At 41.7% G+C, this 20,322-nt stretch overlaps 2 protein-coding genes across 4 annotated transcripts in view; one reads left to right on the forward strand and one right to left on the reverse strand.

Moving 5' to 3' along the window:
- Positions 1-14,612, forward strand: part of b3galt1b (UDP-Gal:betaGlcNAc beta 1,3-galactosyltransferase, polypeptide 1b) — a 125,308-nt gene extending 110,696 nt beyond the window's left edge. For all 3 annotated transcript variants that reach the window (XM_014164097.2, XM_014164098.2, XM_014164096.2), the window contains one exon: positions 10,082-14,612. In XM_014164097.2, coding sequence (XP_014019572.1) covers positions 10,325-11,314 — 990 coding nt within the window. In that variant the 5' untranslated portion in view covers positions 10,082-10,324 and the 3' untranslated portion in view covers positions 11,315-14,612. The remainder of the gene's footprint in view (positions 1-10,081) is intronic.
- The window catches only part of stk39 (serine threonine kinase 39), a 32,012-nt gene continuing 25,516 nt past the window's right edge, over positions 13,827-20,322 (reverse strand). Inside the window, exons 15-18 of the mRNA XM_014164095.2 lie at positions 17,611-17,663; positions 17,398-17,466; positions 16,997-17,061; positions 13,827-15,010 (exon numbers count right to left, since the gene is read on the reverse strand). Coding sequence (XP_014019570.1) covers positions 14,936-15,010; positions 16,997-17,061; positions 17,398-17,466; positions 17,611-17,663 — 262 coding nt within the window. The 3' untranslated portion in view covers positions 13,827-14,935. The remainder of the gene's footprint in view (positions 15,011-16,996; positions 17,062-17,397; positions 17,467-17,610; positions 17,664-20,322) is intronic.

Here is a 20,322-nt window from a genome sequence, read left to right on the forward strand (position 1 = left end):
TCCACATTTTGTTGCTGAGCTCAGTTTTCGAGTCTCATAGCAAAGGGTCTGAATACTTATGTAAATAAGGTATTTCTGTTTTTATTTTGAATACATTTGCATTGTGGGATATTGTGTGTAGATTGATGAGGAAAACAATTAATTTAATCAATTTTAGAATAAGGCTGTACGTAACAAAATGTGGAAAAAGGGAAGGGGTCTGAATACTTTCAAAATGCACTGTATGTGACGCAGTACGCAATTTTCTGGGACCACCTTTGGCTTGTGGGCCCTACTTTCAGAACTACTGGCTAAAATGTATACAAAAGTACCAGAGAATCTCTTTAAAACTCACCACATGCTGTGCTGCACCCTGTCAACTTCCATATCGTTTTTATCACATCTCTTCTCTGCCAGGCTGTTTCGCCATCAGTATTTCATACCAGCAATCATACAATTATGTGTTATCATGAGAAAACACAGAGCCATGTATCATGCCAGTAGTCTTATCAACGCAATTTATATTCAAAATTCTGACGAAAAATTATAAATACTGTAGGAATCCAACCCTGAGAAAGACCTTCATACATCATGTTATATCAGGAGAGCTGGTATAATGTTTTGATGTGTAAATGTAAAGCAACAGCCAGGCTCACATGGAATTATGATACACAATGATAGAAGGGAGGATAGAGAAATAGCTGGAAAACATACTCATGAAAACAGGTCCTGTATATAATTGACAGTCTGGTTTTCGATCGACAAAGTACTTGGACTCGTCTTTCAGGTTAAGGAAAAATTGTTTCTGTAGGTCCATCGAAAAAAGTGATTGTGAGAAGAAAGGTGGCCAAGAAAGATTTAGGTGCAACCTTCCCCTGTAATGTGTGAACCTGATAATAGAATCTGACACCTATTAGAGAGAGACGTGGTTATTGCAAAAACATTTGAAAGTTGTGTCCATAAATCTGCATGGGGCTATAAATCAAGTAATGACTTGTTGTGTACAGAGGACTGAATAATAGCCCTTTTTACAAACCAGTGTTCAAAACACTTCACCTGCAGCCTGGGAGAAAGACATGTCACTTTGTGATGAATGGTCGCCTTTGTATTGCGCTCCTAACACAGATTTACCCCTTGTTATGAAAGAAATCTTGATAAATTGAGTCTATTTTCATTGCTTTGACTAATTATTTCACAATTCTGCTTGAGTCTGTGAGGTGTAGCCTACCGGCTGCATTCCAGTGCAGTATCGTTAAAGCGCCTGCAGCTACGTGTGTGTCTGTGTCTAAACAGGAAAGAGTTATCTTTTTCTTATAGTGTTCTCTCTGACAGACAATCAGCTGCCTGGTCCAGTCATATAGCAGACATTATGATTGGCTCTCTGCATGACATCGAGCATTATGGAGATGGATTGGAGTAATAAACTCTAGCTGGCTGCCCACGCTACACGCTACAGTAATCTAAACAGAGGCTAATACACCGACACAGACCGGACAAACATACAGCAGGAGAAAACATACCAATGCATACAAACAGGGGAAAATGCAATGCCAGAGAATTTACTATACAAGCTGTTCTGTTATTTATTTTTTAGAACTCCCTGCAAAGTCGTATTGATTCCTGAAATGGTGATGGATGCAAAATTGTCCATGTTTTTGGATGACTTGAAATGCTATAATGAAAACCCCTGTTAAGAAATCAAGAATGAGATGACAGACTGATCTACCAGTAGATCTATCTGGTTCAGGTCTGGTTGAATAAATACTATTGCCACAGGAATTGGCAGAAGTTTTGCTAGGTTTTCACAGTACAGAAAGTTCTTCCATGGTCATTTCCGAAAAAATGCTGGTAAGGCACATTTACTTACTTTTCCCATTTTGGCCCCCAGTCTCCAAACACTTAGGAGAGTCAATGACTGAGCCATGAATGTAAAAGAGCAACCTTTTATTGCCACTTTACTTAATCAACTTAAAATGGCAACGTGTCACCGGTAGGCATTGCTTAGTGAAGTGCAGTGGCGCTGGAACACATAATTACACTGTATGACTGTTAAAGTGAGTCTTTAAGAGCTGTTCGGATCATTCTGTATAAGTGCTGCTGGCTACTCTCTCTCAGATTCACGCTCCCTAGCTTACCCCCTTTTTGCTGTTGACTTCAGCATGCTGCCATGGCAACTAAAAGCCTCTGTCTCTCAATCAAGCTGGATTTGATTTTAGACATTCTTAATGTGGATAGATCCCTTCAATTGTAGAAATGATGTGTGTATTCAAAAACACTCTATCGTGGCTAATATTATGAACACAGTGTAATTTGCCTGCTGAGTCACGTGCATCATGCTTGGAAGTTGGCATGAGTATGGGCTGTAGTCACTCAGGCTCTCTACATCTGCTAGCAAGGAACTATTTCATGGCTGGACTACTAATGCAACCCTGCACAGTTCAGCCTGAAATGCATTGGATATTACTCTCATTGAATTAGGTCTAGCATTGCACATTGTAGTGCCATCTTACTGTAACTAAGCACATCTATCAGTGAATTATTCACTAATTGAAAAGACAATAGTTTTGCTGTTGCAACAAGTCACTGACAGCAGATTCCGGGACAATTCAATGATTTTAATGCACAGGGGCCGAATGTAGCTGGGAATTATTGAAGCATAACTTAAAAAATGGTCCAGTGCATGCATGTGTGTCGGGGAGCATTGCAGGCAGACCTTGTGCTACTGGGATGTCTTTGTCCAGACATTCTTTGCGTTAACTTTTCAGGTTGACGAGAGATCAGATGTACTTCTATGTTTTATAGCCAAGAAAGAATGGAATTTACAAGCTGAAAATAATCGGGTCCGTAACTACGTGTGAAGACACCGAGGTGCAGACCTCTGACATGTTTTATAATAAAATATATATACTGTGTATTGTATACATTAAAGAAAATCAATTACTGGTCAACATCTAAATATTGCTTCCAGAGTTGATCAAAGCTCAGAACGCTTATATTCTTGATCTGACGGATCGCGCCTGCCTATTTGCGAACGATTGGAATCATGAACAGTGGTTTATTGGTTATGTTCACCTGCGTCCCCTGGATTTGCCTCCCGGACATGAAACACACTACCCGTCTGCTCAAGTAGAAACTCTGCTGACAGTGTGTTTGCGAGATGCCGGGCAGAAGGCAATTTTAAAACCGCCCGCGACTGCTGACGTGTCTACAGACATCCCCCAAACAAACAAATAACGACTCTCGGAGAACGAGCGCGCAACTGGTAATACAGTAGATACACTACACGGCCAACAGTATGTGGACACCTGTTCGTCGAGTATCTCATTCCAAAATCATGGGCATTAATATGGAGTTGGTCCCCCCTTTGCTTGCATCTCAGCTTCCATTCCATCACAAGAGCATTTGAGAGGTCGGGCACTGATGATGGGCGGTTAGGCCTGGCCTGCAGTTGGCATTCCAATTCATCCCAAAGATATTTGATGGGGTTGAGGTCAGGGCTCTGTGAAGGCCAGTCAAGTTCTTCCACACCTATCTCGAAAAACCATTTCTGTGTGGACCTCACTTTGTGCATGGGTGCATTGTCATGCTGAAACAGGAAAGGGCCTTCTCCAAACTGTTGCCACAAAGTTGGAAACACAGAATCGTCTACAATGTCATTGTATGCTGTAGCGTTAAGATTTCCATTCACTGGAACTAAGGGGCCTAGCCCCAACCATGAAACACAGCCCCAGAATATTATTACTCCTCCACCAAACTGTACAGGTGGCAATATGCATTCGGGCAGGTAGCGTTCTCCTGACATCTGCCAAAGCCAGATTCGTACGTCGGACTGCCAGATGGTGAAGCGTGATTCATCACTTCAGAGAATGCGTTTCCACTGCTCCAGAGTCTAATGGCGGCGAGCTTTACATCACTCTAGCCAAAGCTTGGCTTTGCACATGTTGATCTTAGGCTTGTGTGCGGGTGTTCGGCCATGGAAACCCATTTCGTGAAGCTCCCGACGAAAAGTGCTGACGTTGCTTCCAGAGGAAGTTTGGAACTCGGTAGTGAGTGTTGCAGCCAAGTACAGATGATTTTTACACGCTACGCACTTCAGCACTCGACAGTCCCACGCTGTGAGCTTGTGTGGCCTACCACATCGCGGCTGAGCCATTGTTACTCATAGACGTTTCCACTTCACAATAACAGCACTTACAGTTGCCTGGGGCAGCTCTATCAGGGCAGAAATTTTACGAACTGACATGTTGGAAAGGCATTCTATGACTGTGCCACATTGAAAGTCACTGAGCTCTTCAGTAAGGCCATTCTACTGCCAATATTTGTCTATGGAGATTGCATGGCTGTGTGCTCAATTTTATACACCTGTCAGTAACGGGTGTGGCTGAAATAGCCGAATCCACTAATTTGAAGGGTTGTCCACATACTTTTGTATATATAGTGTATGTCAGTCAGATAGCTATCTGCCAGTAGAAACTTATATTGCAGTAACGTTGAAGGACTCTGGCTAGTATTAGGCTACTCATTCAGCAAGAAGGATGAAGTAAGAAGCTAACGTTATACGGAGCTTACCTCAGCAGGAGCAAAACATTGGCTACTAAGTTCTCATAATAGCTTTTAATTACAGAGAGTAGGCTAGTGAGAGACAGTGAAGTGGCGTTCAGTGGTGAGACTGAGGCAGGCTGCAATGCATGCAGGAGGAAGCAGAGATTCTGAAAATCAACCTGCAATAGAGAATGCTGGGAAATATGATAATAGTGGGCGTGGTTTTGAGCATAGATACGTTTGTAATTTTTCTCAACGAGCTTGTTCAAATTCAGCTCACTTTGAGCGGAGTTTGTTGAGTAAACAAATGTTAACACACAGGCTCAAATCTTGTCCTTTTGAAGTCCGCTCAACTCGCAGAATAACGCTGATTAAGCAATTGGTTCAGTTGGCTTTTTAACATTGAAGGCCACTTTATTCAATAAATAGGATGTGTGAAATGTAAACAGGCTGAAGAACTCAGTGAATAGAATAGTGTCTCCACGAGAAATAACACATTTGCAACACACTGAGAGTGCCTTAGACTGATGTTTTGTTACTGCTAGCTTTCTCAATCTCAAGAAAATTGTCAGCAGACAGCTAGACAAAAGGAAATCAGGGGGACAGAGGGAGATTCAGAGTGTATGTTTCACAGTGAAAGAAGAGAATGAGAAATGATTTAGGGGAAAGAATGGAGGTACAGTAATGACTTTGTGATGGAGGGATAGTGAGGCTAATGCTGATATAGAATAGAAAGATTGAGATTGAGGGGGTTTTCTGACAGTCATGGCTGCCAAAAAGGATATATATACTGTCTGGGGTTCTACCAGTGGTGTGACCAATTAAAAACAAATTGTCTTTAACAGACAGGGAGGACAAGGAGTATATTGAAGAGTACAGCATGCACAGTACATTATATGTGAACACCCTCCATACACTGGTTTTAGTCACCGTCACTATCTACTGATATGAATCAGTTTTATTCTCACGAGAGGCTAAAGTTGACCATCATTTTGATGTGAATTCTAAAATAAGTTTGGAATGTTTTTACAGTACCTAAAAGCTTTTGTACTTTCTACATGGAATCGGTTATTTTACAGCATATCAAGGCATTATCAATGCCTGTAAACAGAGACAGAGTCCAGCCTACCAGACAAACATATTGACAACTAGTTTCAACCAGTTTTCACAGACTTGCTTTAGTAGACTAAAATATATTTCTAATTGTGTGATAAAGCTGTTGATTCCCGGTGCCTACGGTAGAATACTGCAATACTGTGCAGCACACCAACGACTGTAAAAGAGTACACCACAATCTCACCATCTTCCACCATCTTGTGTGTTTTATTTTATTCCTCGTGTTACTATATTCTTTTTTTTTAAATCTGCATTGTTGGGAAGGGCTCGTGAGCAAGCATTTCACGGTAAAGTCTCACCAGCTCTATTCGGCGCATGCGACAAAATAAGATTTGATTTGATTTGAAAAATGTTATTTAGTTAGGTCAATATGTTTGTCTGGTAGGCTGGACTCTGTCTCTGTTTACAGGCAGAAATACTGTATGTCAAGATGTTATCAGAAGACCCACCACACAGGCTTGGATTTACCTGAAGTATACCAACCTGGGTTTCTAAAGCATTGATAATGCCTTGATATGCTATCGCCTATGACGCCCAGTGTGGGTTGGAAAAAATATCACAAATGTAACAACCCTTATGTGCTATAGCACCAACCACCTGTTCTAATTCATAGATACAAAAGGACACCACAGTCTAGTACCTCCACACCATCTAGACATCTCTGAATTGTCCCAAAATATGAGGGTATTATACAGTATATGGATGTGAGATTTCAGTAGGCGCAGTAATAGCACCATGATAGCAGTGTATTATTCCCCCCATAGATGATAGCATTTCCACTCCAGGAGAAAAGCTTATTACTGAGCGATGTTCCCCTTCACCAGCATATCTGTCATAGAGCGCAGTCAGACGGAGCACTGCCAAAACCGGAGCTGCTCTGGACCCGGGAAGACAGAACGCTCACACAATCAGAACCTCTGTTCTACCTGTCATATTATTTTCCACCTGATATTATCTTTAAAGGGACGTTTGTCCATGCAAGTTTAATGTGGAGGATTAGTGTGGACACAGGGTGGACTGAGATAAATCTGTTCTCAAACAGTAGGTATAGGCTAGACGTTTAAATTGATTCCATAAATGTGGAGCCCTGTAGTAAGCTGTTGTAGTAGCTTTTTCTACATGCAGCTCTATACAGCGCATTCGGAAAGTATTCAGACCCCTTGACTTTTTCCACATTTGTTACATTACAGCCTTATTCTAAAATGGATTACAAATTAAAAATCCCTCATCGATCTTCACACAATACCCCATAATGACAAAGCGAAAACAGGTTTTTAGAAATGTGTTATTAACATAATTATTCAGACCCTTAGCTATGAGACTCGAAATTGAGCTTAGGTGCATCCTGTTTCCCATTGATCATCCTTGATGTTTCTACAACTTGATTGGAATCCACCTGTGGGAAATTAAATTGATTGGACATGACTTGGAAAGGCACACACCTGTCTATATAAGGTCCCACAGTTGACAGTGCATGTCAGAACAAAAACCAAGCCATGAGGTCGAAGGAATTGTCCGTAGAGCTCCGAGACAGGATTGTGGGGAAGGGTACCAAAACATTTCTGCAGCAATGAAGGTCCCCAAGAACAGTGGCCTCCATCATTCTTAAATGGAAGAAGTTTGGAACCACCAAGACTCTTCCTAGAGCTGGCTGCTCCCAGCCAAACTGAGCAATCGGGGGAGAAGGTGCCTTGGGCAGGGAGGTGACCAAGAACCCGATGATCACTCTGACAGAGCTCCAGAGTTCCTCTGTTGAGATGGGAGAACCTTCCAGAGGGACAACCACCTCTGCAGCATTCCACCAAACAGATCTTTATGGTAGAGTGGCCAGACGGAAGACACTCCTCAATAAAAGGCACATGACAGCCCACTTGGAGTTTGCCAAAAGGCACCTAAAGGACTTTCAGACCATGAGAAACAAGATTCTCTGGTCTGATGAAACCAAGATTGAACTTTTTGGCCTGAATGCCTAGCGTCACATCTGGAGGAAACCTGGCACCATCCCTACGGTGAAGCATGGTGGTGGCAGCATCATGCTGTAGGGATGTTTTTCAGCGGTAGGGACTGGGAGACTAGTCAGGATCGAGGGAAAGATGAACGGAGAAAAGTACAGAGAGATCCTTGATGAAAACCTGCTCCAGAGCTCTCAGGACCTCAGACTGGGGCGAAGGTTTACCTTCTAAGAGGTCAACGACCCTAAGCACACAGCCAAGACAACGCAGGAGTGGCTTCAGGACAGGTCTCTGAATGTCCTTGAGTGGCACAGCCAGAGCCCGGACTTGAACCTGATGTAACATCTCTGGAGAGACCTGAAAATATCTGTGCAGCGATGCTCCCCATCCAACCTGACAGAGCTTGAGAGGATCTACAGAGAGTAATGGGAGAAACTCCCCAAATACAGATGTGCCAAGCTTGTAGCATCGTACCCAAGAAGACATGAGGCTGTAATCGCTGCTAAAGCTGCTTCAACAAAGTACTGAGTAAAGGGTCTGAATAGGTAGCAAGTAGCCGAGTGGTTAGAGCATTGGGCCAGTAACCGAAAGGTTGCTAGATCGAATCCCCAAGGTAAAAATCTGTTGTTCTGCCCCTGAACAAGGCAGTTAACCCACTGTTCCTAGGCCTTAACCGACTTATCTAGTTAAAATAAATGCATTTATTATATATTGATTTTTTTTATACATTTGCAAACATTTCTAAAACCTGTTTTTGCTTTGTCATTATGGGGTATTGCGTGTAGATTGATGAGAGAAGAAAAACAATTGAATACAATTTAGAATAAGGCTGTAACGTCAAGGGGTCTGAATACTTTCCGAATGCCCTGTAGACGCTGTTGACTTACACTGTAGTCATTTAATCAGTTTGATTCCGAGGGGGCTTTTGTTTCCATGGAGAATAACCAAAGGTGCAAAATGTGAGGGGCTCATTCTAGAGCATTTGCTATCATCAGTAGCATGCAGAGATGTGTCCTCAGCTCACTGCAGTGTCATTAAACAGGTGCTTGGCAAGGTCGCTTATCATATGCAGGAGCATAACAAAGAGCCTGTAATGTCTCTGTCTGAGGCAAAGATTTACATTAAGGATTACACAAACAAGCAGTTTGAAGTAAACACCTTCCTTATACCGCCTCAGTGCAGCTCTGAAATAATAAACAGTTCTGTCAGGAGATCTTTGTTCGGGTTCTTTTTCTTCTTCTCTCCCTTTCGTCTTTTTGATGGATACAAAGTAGATCAGACAAATCATGAAAATGCTATGCCTGGATAAATGGAGCTTGTAAAATGTTTTTTAGTGACAGGTGGACAAAAAAAAGTCAGATCAATTATGTTTATTCTGCTTTCTCTTTTGTTGCTTCCGTGTCCCCAGTATAGTACAGTACTCCAATAATGATATGTCCCTTTAATGTGCCACGTTCAATGTCACTACTTTAATACGCCTTTGTACTGCAGATTTCATTTCAGAATGTGCATCTCAGTTATTGTTATAGCTACCATAGGCATTAAGTATCCTATGTGGTCTTGTTTAATAGATAGTCCATTATGTTAATTCGATTGAAATTGGAAATGTGTGCAGCGGAGTCTTACAATTTACTACCTCTGGCCCGTCATTGCAGTGTTTTACAAAGCATAAGGGTCTATAAAGTGGGTAGCTGTATTCCAAATATGCTGTGTGTAGCCAAAGCACTAGCAACATGCACATTGTTAGCACTAGCAACATGAACTTTGTTAGCTCTAGCAACATGCACTTTGTTTTAGTCTGTAATAGACAGTAATTGCCCAATTATGCCAACTCCAGAGATTTCTAAACGTATCACTACCACTAATTAATAAGAATATTATCTTTATTACTGTACCAACAACATGTAGTGTCATTATTTTGTGTTTGGTGAAGGTATTACAGGCTTGGTGTCAGAGTTATATTAATACACTGAATGGGGGTGTACTCTTTCTAGACCTATAGGGGAAGATTATGGCACTTTGTGGTTGGCAGCATTTAGCCATTTCCTAAATGCATTAGTCTAAGTCTAAGGCCTTGTGTGAGAGATACTGATTACATCAGACTGCATTACTGTACAATCTGAGTAGATTCTCTCACGGGACTTCTGATACAGAAATGTATAGACTTTTCACTTATCCAAAGTATCAAAATACTTTTTCAATGTCTCCGAGCTGGGTTTTTGAACAGCTGAGAACTCATACAATTCTGTATTAGCATTTTATTTGATGGTGCACCCTACTGTGTGAAAGGTAAGCTTAGTCTAGAGGCAGTACAAAGATAACTCTTATCAAAAGCTCTTGGTTATAACTGCTGAGTGCTGATTTTAGAGAAGCTCTTAACACTACTTGATAAAACTTTGTATTATTTTATTTAGCAGACGGGTGTGCTTGCTGAACCTATTAAGACCTATCTTTTTGTTCTGGCGTTAACATGTTATTTCTCAATTTTTCAGATGTAAATGGAGAAGCACAAGTGTCAAGAAGAAAAACAGGACATCTGCACGGTTTCAAACCGGATTTGCATTAAAAGGCAAACAACGACATCCCATCACTTTCCTCTAAAACAATCCATTACTGACAATTAATGTCAAGCAGCACATCAGTGCAGCATTATGCTGCCTTGCTGGAAGAAACACTGCTAATGGAAAGAAAGCCTTTTAAGATTCAATACATTAAATCCATATAAATGCACCAGAATGCCTTCAAAAGTCTCATGCTTGTACGTGTTGACAGTCGTTTGCTGGGCAAGTGCTCTTTGGTATTTGGGTATATCCCGGCCGACATCCTCCTATGTCAGTGGGCAGATGTCTTTGCCGATCCGGAAGACTGTGAAAACCCTGAAGAACACCACGTTCAGCAACATCCGGACGCGAACACTGAACCCACACGCCTTCGACTTTGTCATCAACGAGCCTAAGAAATGTGAGACCAACACGCCCTTCCTGGTCATCCTGATCAGCACCACACACAAAGAGTTCGATGCCCGTCAGGCCATCCGGGAGACCTGGGGCGATGAGAGCACCTACAGCGACATCCGCATCATCACCCTCTTCCTGCTGGGCCGTAACACGGACGCCGTCCTCAACCAGATGGTGGAGCAGGAGAGCCAGATCTTCCACGACATTGTGGTGGAGGACTTCATAGACTCGTACCACAACCTCACCCTCAAGACCCTGATGGGCATGCGCTGGGTGGCCACCTTCTGTTCCCAGGCCCAGTACGTCATGAAGACAGACAGCGACATTTTCGTCAACATGGACAATCTGGTCTACAAGCTTCTGAAGCCCACCACCAAGCCCAAGAGGAGGTACTTCACGGGCTACGTCATCAACGGAGGTCCCATCAGAGACATGCGCAGTAAGTGGTACATGCCCAGAGACCTGTACCCCGAGGCTAAGTATCCACCCTTCTGCTCGGGCACGGGGTACGTGTTCTCAGTGGACGTGGCTGAGCTAATCTATAAGACCTCACTGCACACCAGACTGCTCCACCTGGAGGATGTGTACGTGGGACTGTGTCTGAGGAAGCTGGGCATCCATCCCTATCAGAACAGTGGCTTCAATCACTGGAAAATGGCCTACAGCCTGTGTAGGTACCGTCGTGTTATCACTGTCCACCAGATTTCACCGGAAGAAATGCACCGGATCTGGAACGACATGTCAAGCAAGAAACACCTCAGATGCTAGCACCTGAGGACAACTTGGACCCTTCTTCTGTTTTTTTTTTATCTCTCAACCTGGTGTTCTAACAAAGTTTGTTTTCATTTTCTGACAACATTAGTTCTCTATAGGCTACTAGTATACTTCTACTGAATCCAATGTAGCTGTTGGGTGCATGAGGCTTGTAAAGTGCATGTTCTCATTCAAACACACACTAAGATAGTGTTGTTACTAGTCATTTTGTAATCTCTGGTCAAGAGCTATAGACTTCAACAACTCATTTTGATGAACATTTACTCTGTAAAGTGAAACCAGAGAGGTATTATTGAAAGAAAAAATGATGTATATGTCAGTGTAAGTGTCTATCTAGTTTCTGTCAAGTTCTCATGCTGTTTTGGGGATGGTACTTCCTTACAGCGGGACAAAGCCTCACCCACACCATGCCTCATCCCTCCTACCAGGCTTATGGATGGTCAACAGTTGTAGGCTACACCATAGTACATACACATTTAAATAGCAAATAATGCTGCAACAATGACAACAACAACATCTATATTCTGCAAACGTAGACCAAGTGCGAATGTTAATTGTTATTTTCTATTGTTGCCATTTAATAAGAAATGAATACATCTCTGCTGGATGTACTTTAACAATATTGGTAGTGATGTTCACTATTACCCAGTGTTCAAAAGTACATGTGTGGGTCAAACAGGTGTTATAAATGTGATTTTTCCTGGATATCTTTGTTTACATATTGGTGTAAATGTAACTGCCTCTTCAGCTGGAAAGAGACAGGATAATGCTTTTTACATTTAGGTGTAATTTATCATTTTTACTCAAATTATTTTCTTACAGTGTACTTTTAAGTATTTAATGATGTCATGCTACATGCTTCTGATAAAACTGGTTACTATTACTGTACTCTACGTAGAGCGGATCCACTACCAAGTATCGACAGACATTACATATCATCTTGTGCAAGTGACAATTTACATAGTAACTTTTATCTAAATTCCCAAGTGAATCTATTATAATGTGTATTTGGCATAGCTTTACTGAATCACTGCTATTGAAATAATGGGAAATAATTCAATTTTCTGCAACTTAGATAGCTGCTATGGCCCAAATGTCATTTTCAAGTGTTTATAATTTTTTTTTTAAGTATTTAGTATTAGAAGATATTGTGACATTTGACTGTGAAAGTATAAAGATATATCCTGAAGGAGGTTGTTGTGATATAAAGTATGTTTTTTACATAAAAAAATATTCATACTTGAAAAGTAATGAAACCTATTCAATGCCTTGTATACTTGGTGACCCTTAAGAGAAAGGGGGATACCTACTCAATTGCACAATTGAATACATTCAACTGAAATGTGTCTTCTGCATTTAACCCTACCACTCTGAATCAGAGAGGTGGGTTAATCGACGCCATCGGCGCCCAGTTGTTGTTGGGGGTTAACTGCCTTGCAAAAGGGTAGAACAGCAGATTTTCTCCACCTAGCCAGCTTGAGGGTTCAAACCAGCAACCTTTTGGTTACTGGCCCAATGCTCTTAACCACTAGGCTACCTGCCACATTCATGTTGATTACATTTGTTTAGGGGTTAGATTTGTTGAATTACTGCTACTTGTATGGATTTTCATGTTCATCAAATTTTATATTCATCAACAAACTCAAGTACCATCCACAAAATGACATCTAGTAGAAAATATTTTCATAGTTCCATGTAAAAGAGGGCATTTGTAACATCTACGTCAGTGGATCTAGCCAGTTCAATTCACCTTAGGTATCTTCCAAACATCAACATGCCAAATACTGTAACTTGTATGTAATAAAAGGAGACACAATTTGGCTGAAAGGACACCTCACTGCCTTTTCCATACAGACTTGGGAGAATTGACCTTCACAAGGTTGCCTAACCTGTTCTAATTCACATTAGCACATTGTAATGTTAACATTTTACAGTTTAGTAATTTAGCAGACACTCTTATAAAGAGCGACTTACAAGAGCAATTTTGATTAAGCGCCAGATTGTTCACCTAGTTGGCTCGGGGTACTTGACCCAACACTCTTAAAACCGCTAGGCTACCTGCGACCCATGTTTTGTATTATGACACTCCGCTTGGTACAGAATTACTTCAGTTAGGTAACGTTTATGAAATCAATACCAAATCAACTCAACTTTAGTTTTAATAATAGCAATTTATTTGTTGCTCCTCTGCAGGAATTTTTTTATCAGCTGATTACAGAAAGGGAACAAAGATAATATGCGTAAATGGTACAACTACTGTACATAGAAAACACAATAACTTACCTCTTAAAATAAAGTATTAAGAAAAGGTTAATATTTATTTACCACTTCAATGCTTTAGAAAATAATTTAGAGCTACTGTACTTGTTTGGACAAACGAATGGCTCATCAACCTTTCAATAGTTTCCTTTGGGTTTCGTTTGCAGATGCATTGTTATACAGTACATTTCAGAGAGTAATATGTAGGAAAAAACATCTTGTAGTGCAGTAAAACAGAGCAAGAAACTGAATTTTTCAAGATTTTATCAATTCATTTGGCTTCGGGAAAACACATTAACTGAAGCATGTTACAGGATTAAGGTTTGAGTTAAGGTTCAAATCACCATTATGTAATGACAAAGAATACAGGTTAAATTCTCATTACAATTCATAACACAAGTCTCCCAGGGCTAAGCATTGTTTTGTCAGGTGCATATACTCTGCCCCAAAAGTGCATTGTAGCTTGTCCTTAACTATTGACTTGAGAAAATACTACCATTGACTTGTATCACTGCTGGAATATAGGCATGTATGTTTGTGAAATGGTCCAAACAAACCAACATAAACAAGTTCTACTGTTCGCGGTCTCACTCAATACCTACGTTCTTAGGCACAGATCAATGAACAAGGCACCTCTAGCATTTTTAAGCATCAACACTGTCTTATGAAGAAGCAGCACATTTTACACGTCAGCAGGCTTCCGTCACTTTCACCGAAAATGGGTCCCATAAATGTATTGGTTTACTATCATCTATACACAGTACAGTTAATTCCTTTTAAAACATTCATTATGTTTATCACGAAAATGTGCTTTTTTCCCCCCATCAATAAAATAAATCGTACATTCTGAACAGGGACTACAATACAGACCTCTGAGGAACATTCCTTTATCTCAAATGAGTGGTCTGAAATGGAAGTTGAAGAATATATTTTTCACTGTGAAAACACAACAGTGAGAAACAAATAAAAGGCATTCTCAATGTAATAAATAATACTAAGAGCTTCGCTGAAAGCAGAGGTAACATGATAAAAAGGAAAAAAAAGAAAACAACTCCTAAGCCACTTTGTTTTATTCCTCAGCTATTACCGCCTGTGTACATCTTTAGTTTCCTGGGCTGAATCCTGGTCCGTCCGCTGGTCTGGCCTGGTTGGGGGTTCTTGGCGGTGGAATGTCGTCGGGGAGGGGGGGGGGGGAGGGGGGCTAGCTGAACTGTGACAAAGCTGGGCATCGGGGCAGGGAGGGGAGAATGGAAGAAAGGGAGAAAGGGGTGTGTCTGGTGCTTCTCGGTCTGTCTGTCTGTCTGCTCTGACCCACCTCCTCCATCTCAACTGCTTTGGCCATGATGAGGGAGGGCATCAGCTAACACTCAGCTGGGCGAAGCCGATCAGCTTCACGTCGTCTGCGATCTCCGTGTCATCACAGCCAGAAACCTGATGGAGGAGCAGGTTAAAAGGGTTGGCTGGGGACCATAAGATCCTACCAGCCACCGACACAGCAAGATCACCAGACATAATCCAACACCCAGTGAACAGCTGTACCCTAACAATAAGGATTTTGGTTTTGTCACTGATCCTACTTTAAAAAGTAAGCTACTGTTTAACGGATTCATATTATTTGTGACGTGTTTGGTCTTATATCCATTACAGCCAAGAAAAAAAAAGTTGAGCAAAGGAAAGATTTGTCCTCTTGTAACAGGACACGAGGGCACGGTAGAGGGATTACAGTCCTTCAAAAGATGATAGGTAGGTATCTACAGTATTTTTCCCTACAGCCAAGGTAGAACAATGTTATTCATCCACTTAATAATAGAACACGCCTCATATCCTCAGAGATGGCGTCTTAACAGCTCTTTCAATTACTACGTCAAGTTATTTCCCATTACTGTTGTGAGTAGAACCATGTCTCTAGACATCATGTGGAACAAACGATGCAAAACGCACACTGATAATTGCCCTTCAGGTATTCATTTCATCGATGAATTAATAATAGTATGATGCGACAGCTTTCCACTGTGACTGGTTGCAGAGCAATCCACAGCACTCTTCTGTGTTATGTGCTTTGTACTGGAAAAGAATGTTCCTTGTTAAAAGCTCTATGACTGTGTGGTACAGGTCTCTGTTGCGTTTAATGAGGATGATATAGGCAGTCCTTAAAACAAGGCTTTTTATAAGTACAGAACTTCTAAAAAGATGGTTACAGCAGGTATGCCTTTCTTTTTTTTAAAGAAACACATAATTACTTTGTCTGCACTTGCGTCAGCGGCACTGATTACTCCACTTAAGCCCTCCAAAAATGAGAGAAAAGCGCTGATGAAATACAAGTTGTATTTTATCGACAGGTTCACTTGAGAGTGAGCGTTTCTACTGCTAAATTCTAAACTAATTATGCTCCTATGCTTGTCCCACAAGTAGGCCTTATTACTGGCAATATGCATTCAGATTGGTCTGAGTAGAGTCCCTGCGAGGTAATCGATATCTCTTTTTCACCTCACCATCCCCCCTGGAAGTGGTAGAGTGTGAGTCAGTGGCCCAATATCTGCTCGCCTCCAGCAATTTACAGCGGAGCATGGAGAGGGGCTCTGTCTCTCCCCGGCGTCTGTGGCTGCAGCTGTATGTATAGAGGCCGCAAACATAATTCAGTGTTTCTGGTCGATATTTGGAGTTGAGTGGCTCTGTGTGACTTTGTGCTGCCTGGACTAGAGCAGTGTGTTAACAAATAGAAGTGGGAAAGTGCTCTGGCCAATATATATATATATACACACCCGGCCAGGCCCCAGCCAGCAGCACAGTCTGCCTGCTGCCCCACTAAGTCCCTCTGATGCAGTTCTGCACTCCAGAGAGTCTCCAGCGACATTCACCATCTGCCGATAAGACATGGCAGAAAGGGCGGACAGTGATGTACTGTGACCTACCGCACAGATGTTGTTTACCTCATCCACGCCATCTAAAAGGGAGCTAAAAAATAGCCCTAACACTACGGCAAACCACCCGGGATTGTCATTAATTGCTTCCTTTTAATTATTCTCCGTAGAGAAATTGAATTGTTTTGCTCGGTGTGGATCAATGTAAATCCCATCGCGCCGTGCATGGAGGGAAGCATACGTGCAGATTAGGAGCGTCACCCATCAGTTACTCCACTTAAAAGGACAAAGCCAGTGCTGCGACACGCCTGTCATCACAGATTTCTCCCATTCTCTAGCACCACTGCTCATTTGGGATTTGAATGGTGCGTCTATTTCCAGACATCACAACCCTAGAGCATTGTCCTTTAACATACATATTATGACAGTATATTTTCTCAAGTCAATCCGTCGGTGTGATGTAACGTTGTGTTTTTTTGGGGAAGCGTCCCTCTCTTATTTCACGTAGCCATCTTGAGACATGAGGTGGTGTGACATTTATCATCTGGGTACTCACCAGTTTAAAGGTCAACACTTTGTAGGTAGTCGGGTCATCTACAATCCTCTGAAGGTTAGCAGCAACTGCAAGGTGATGTTATATATAAAGAACGCGAGCGTTAATAGTGTTATTTCACAGTCACATCAGATAATCACAGATCATATTAATGAATCCAGACCGCACGGATCTGCTCTTATGCTTCACGTTGACTTTGAGAGGGATATGATTCTTTTGAAAATACCAGACCGGGGTCAAATACATTTGCCAAGTCCGTTCCAAATACTTTAACTGTGCTTGATCTAGTTTGCCCAGTAAAATAGTCCCAGACGTACAAACTCCAAGCTAAATCAAGCACACCTCACGTGGAAAATACCCCCTAAGCCCTGCAGTGTAACAGAAAACAAGGATGAGACGTTTACCGGCAGCAACATCGTGTCCATTGACAAGACCAGCTGAGAACAGTTCCTGGGAAACCCCAATAGCAGTGTCTATGGAGAGACACACAGTATTAGAACCAGGCGAGAAGCTAACACGTGACCAACGGTACTACAGTACACTTCAACACCAAATACAATAACAGGCGCTAATAACAACATTATAACAGGAGCTTCTTCACTTTGTGCAGCTTTTACCTCGGCCAGGAGTGAACTCAAACCGGATGTCGTTCAGCTCCTTCCTGGAGTTCCTAAGAAGAGAGATGAGAAGCTGATTAGTATGAGATGTGCCACATGTGACCATGGAACCCAACAGGCTGTCCTACATAGGAACAGACAGGAGGTCCAGGACCTAGTTAGTCTGATCCCAGATCTGTTTGTGCTTTAGACAACTATGGCATGACAATAGTCAGATGAGCTGGCTACAGCGCAAACAAATCTGGGACCAGACCAAGAGTCCCTGAATGGTCTATTTCATTTAGACTGTCTGAGGACGCTCCTGACAAGCAGACCCCAAGGAATAGCGGAATGGAAAAAGACAGCCTGGCTGCCACATCCACACTTTAACACTACAAGTCTCTAGGCTTAACACACTGGGTCATGTTAAGCAGATCAGTGTTGTTTTCTTACTAACTGCTTAAGTCAGTGTTACTACTAGCTACTGTAATATCATCCTGTATTTACTGACAACACAGTTGGTGAAGAATTAGTGCGGAAATGTTAATCCTTGCATGTGTCTTGTGCATATTAAATAGGCAGCATTGTAAGCTCAATAAATACATGCTTTTATGATGCATTGTAAGTCTTGTGTAGGGTTCCAAAGAACAGCTGACTGATGGTTACAGTAAACACCATGTTTATAGAGCATCGGCCAAACCCTCACTGTGCTCTGTGTACCAGTGGGGCACATACGTAGAGTATATAGCCTTTTGTGATGACAACAACGTTATCAAACCAGCGGGTGAAATGAATATCTTAGATGGCAGAAAAGGAAGTGTCGAAGTTCTCTCTGCACAGGCAATAAATAGAAGGCTAACATGATTTTGCAACAAAAAAAAACTAATATATATATATATATATCAGCAGGAAAAGAGTCCATTACAGAGAATCTCAATGGGTTCCATGAAGTAGATATTGTAACTGTGCTAATGCAATCCCGTACTTGCGGCTGTGGAAGACTGGAAATTTGATTTGAAGTGTTCTTTCCAGAATAAGGAAATACATATTTCCAGCAATATCTCACGCCCATTTGAATCACTATGGTTACATGTACTATGTTTAAAGTCCCGCAAACAGTGTGTTGTCCGTCGAAATACAAAAGTAGCCCGAACATATTTTAAATGACCGTTTAAATGACAAACATGTTCACAAGCCTCATTTGAATTAAACCATAATTACATTTTCACAAGGACTTTAGTCATTGGTAAAGCTAATATGAGTTATAATTGATAAAAGCATGTCTGAGGTATACTACTGCCTGAAGTGTTTCCACAATCTCAATGTCCCTGACCTTTTTATATAGCTCTGGTTTAGGAGAAGAAAATAGATGGATTCCTCCATGAAGGCGATCTGGGGGATTTTCATATTTGTCACCTGTACATGATTGATCCATTACTGAGGTCAAATGAAGCGTCGGAACGCAGCTGAAACAGAGAATATTGAAGCTCAGTTGTCTTGTATTATTGGTCTTATGTAAAACGTGTAGAATCTTTTCTTCTTCCAGAGGGTGATAGAAGTAAAATAGCAGAAGATTGGCTGAGGATAATGGTGTAAAAAGGGCTTTAGTAGTTCCACATTTTAATGTAGAGCTCACATATGGCTCAGAACTACCGCAGCCTATTCATTTATACAGCTTTCTTATGCAGCAACTTCAATCCAGAAAGACAAGACGATGCCTCTCCTAAGAAACTGCATGATAGGACATATTAAGTAAAAGTCCATCCGCATGTCTGTCCTATGTTCATTTTACCCCGTGCAACCCCGGGTAAATTCTCTCTAAAAACTACTCCCTACACAATGGCTGATGGGTGTGACAGCTTTTGTACACAGTGTCGTGGGAGTGGATTCATTTGGGCTGTAATTAAGCTGCATAAATCACATCCATCTAAGCCCACCTTCTAGCCCCTGATTCACATTTCACAGGGAATGTTGCATGTAAGGAACATGCTCCGACACATCATTGAGGGCTGATTTAGTTCTGAGAGAGAGAGAGAGAGAGAGAGAGAGAGAGAGAGAGAGAGAGAGAGAGAGAGAGAGAGAGAGAGAGAGAGAGAGAGAGAGAGAGAGAGAGAGAGAGAGGATTTCCATCAGCTGCCTGTGAGTCAACTTGACTCGTCCAATTCTGCAGATTCGCGGCCAGAGAGAGGAAGTCAGGGGCGAAACTTGAGCTTAGCAGACGGATGTAGGATGTCCGCAATCTCCCCATTTCATCCACGGACAGTGTGAGAGCGTGCTGTAAGGGATGCTGTAACCACATCTGTGTCAGAGGGCCCGAGCCCGGCGCCTCTGTTTGCCTACTTAGTCCTGCTCCAGAGAGATCGGCAGCAGATGCCTGGAAAGTCTCTGTCAGATTATATTGTGGGAGGTAAATAAACCGCACACACAGATTGAGAAACCGTTTAGAAGTTTTAGGAATTTTAATGGGCTTCTTTTAAAACTTCAATCTTCCAAAGTCTTGCTACCAGTGTTAAGATTTTCCTAAATAACTGTGTAAAGTTTTATGTTTCAAGTTTTATCAGCACAGGGACAGAATAAGAGCATGATTTTGCTCAGTCATCTTCAAATCCCAGCATACCACACCCTCCAAATGAATCACCAGAGATGCCAGTGGGCACTAGCAAGCATTAGAGAGATAGGAGTGTTTACTAGGTAAAGCATGAACTACAAAAATTATTGGGTGTATAGAGGGGT

This window comes from Salmo salar, chromosome ssa21 (assembly GCF_905237065.1).
Source record: "Salmo salar chromosome ssa21, Ssal_v3.1, whole genome shotgun sequence".
Lineage (NCBI taxonomy): Eukaryota > Metazoa > Chordata > Actinopteri > Salmoniformes > Salmonidae > Salmo > Salmo salar.